Source organism: Bison bison, unplaced genomic scaffold (assembly GCF_000754665.1).
Source record: "Bison bison bison isolate TAMUID 2011002044 unplaced genomic scaffold, Bison_UMD1.0 scf7180017855405, whole genome shotgun sequence".
Classification (NCBI taxonomy): Eukaryota; Metazoa; Chordata; class Mammalia; order Artiodactyla; family Bovidae; genus Bison; species Bison bison.
In genome coordinates this window covers 1-2,242 of record NW_011485978.1, presented here as the reverse complement: position 1 = coordinate 2,242, position 2,242 = coordinate 1, and the positions used below count along the sequence as shown (strand labels likewise).

Genomic DNA, 2,242 nt, shown 5'->3' with positions numbered 1-2,242 from the left:
CCTATCTTATAAAAAATCATTTTAAATTTATTAAAAATTTTTTTATTCTATTTTTTTTCAGCGTATCATCAGTGTGCCACTGATGTAAACGAAAGAAAAACACGAATTCATCACAAAAGATAACAAGAGGCACTGAAATACACAACATTAAAATCAAGAAAATTCTACTTATAGAAAATACACATGGGAAAAATGTTTGCAACACTTTAACCACCAAAAGAGATAGACATATCTCAAATCCTCAACATTCAGGGGGCTGGGCGAAGGATGGTTTCGCTTGCACAGAAAGTTCTCCTGCAGCATCCACGGAGCCGGAACACACACGAACTGCCAGTAGCGATTCCACTGACAGCAGTTCCCATGTGCACCCCAGATTACCGGGCAGGGATCTTCAGGGTTTTGCGACCCGCGGTGGCCTCACAGTGACACAGAAACGCCCCCTCCCCAGGCTGGATCAGGGGAGGTGCACACAGTAAGGAGCTGTGAAGACCAAGCCATCACACCTTCCCGGACGCGGGGGCGCCACGTGCAGGCTCACAGCGCTCTGGTCCTCTCTGGCCCCTCGGGGTCTGCAGGACTTTGCGGGGACGGATGACCACGACCCTGTAAATTTGTGAACCGCTGGGAGCCTAAATCATCCTTGTCCACAGGGGACACAGATTTCAAGGGAGAGGAGGGTTTGGAAAAGAGCTCCTGGAATGAGAACATCGGGGCACAGTCAGGAAGCAGAACCGGAAGAGGATCTGGGCAGTAGTTCGGGGCGTCGGGGTCCTGAGGCCAGCCCGGGGCCGGGGCCGGGGCCGGGGCCGGCGTTGGAGCAGTCGGACCATACACGTGGACGCCCTGTGCCGGGCCCCACGTGGCCGGGTGGTGGCTGGAGATGCCAGGCTCGGGCGCTGGGAGCACCCCCGCGGGGCTGGGGGGAGGAGGGCGGCTGTAGAGTCCCGGGCTGTCTGGGAAATTGGGGTTCGCAGCTGCGGCAGCAGATTCCGGGGCGGGGGCGGGAGTTCCGGGGGCTCCGGGGTCCGTGGGCGCATCGCCGGCCATCTGGTATCCTCCCTGGGCCTGTCGTCGCTCCAGACGGGAGCGCTGGGCCCGGCGGTTCTTGAACCACACCTGGGTGGGCAGAGGGGACCGGGAGAAGCGGGTGTGAGAGGCGAGGGGCCCCGCGCTATCGCCTCTGCTCCGGGGGTGAGGCTGTCCAGCTGAGAATCCCGCCTCCCCTCTCCCTCCGCCCCCCAGACCCAATTAGAGGCTCCTGGGGTTCAGGAGGCAGCGGGAAGGGGTGCAGAGGGCAGGGGGCAGGGCTTGGGCGCCCACGGGGCAGGAACGGGTCTGCCCGAGAGGGTCCGCGGAGTCAGAGGCCCTGAGGGCTGGGCACCGGGACACCCCGGGGCGATGGGGGGTGTCAGGCAGGCCGCATGCGGTTGGCGGGGTGATACAGCACAGGGTTGAGGCGGAAGGGGTCCAGCCCTGGGTTCACAGCGGGGAGACCCCTTGCTTGCTGCGGCACCCGGGGCAGCCCTGGCCCCTCTGGCCTAGCGGTCCCCAGCGGTGGCTCTGGGAGGGCGGAGGGGTGGCCTCGGGGCGGGCGGGCTCAGACCTGCACTCTGTGTTCGTCCAGGTGGAGCCTGGCCGCTAGGCGCAGGCGGTCCTGGTAACTCGGGTACTCGTTCTTCAGGAAGGTTTCTTTGAGCACCTCCAACTGCTCTTTGCTGTACACCGTGCGCTCCTGCCGCTGCCTGTTTGGGGGCGCTGATCTCCCCGTGAGGCCTGACCAAGGGGGAAACAGGGTCCCATGAGCCCAGGAATAGCCCCCAGCCTGCCTGGCGCCCTCCCCCTCCCTGGACCAGACCCTGGTGAGCCGGTGGGACTCAGGCCCGAGGGCGGGAGGAGAAGCCAGCGGCATCCGGAGTGAGGTTGTTGGTCAGACCCTGGCTGTCCGCCCTCCAGCCCTAATCCCTGCACCTCTCTGGGCCTCAGTGAGCACAGCTTGGAAATGGGCTTGATCTCAGCCCGTGGAGTATTTATGCAGGGCCCTGCCCTGGGAAGGCACGCAGGACAGGCTCCTTGGTGACCCCTGGTGCTCTCCCCAACCCCCACTATCTCCCAACCAAGGGGGGAGCCACCCCGACAGGGGACCCCCGAGGACCAGGCTCTCTGCTCCTCTCCTCTAGTAATGTGATTCCACCCCCAAACTCCACTAAGTCCCAGGAGGCCAGACTCACTCATGACGGACTCG

The 2,242-nt window shown here is 62.5% G+C and overlaps 1 protein-coding gene across 1 annotated transcript; it reads right to left on the bottom strand.

The window, feature by feature from the left end:
- Positions 1–534: 534 nt before the first annotated feature.
- LOC105002311 (retina and anterior neural fold homeobox protein 2-like) lies at positions 535–1,773 on the bottom strand (the record flags this gene model as incomplete). Its single annotated transcript, XM_010858857.1, has 2 exons — positions 535–1,116; positions 1,604–1,773. Coding segments are annotated over 2 exons (752 nt in total), but the record flags the coding sequence as incomplete, so codon positions are not given.
- Between the last annotated feature and the right edge of the window lie 469 nt (positions 1,774–2,242).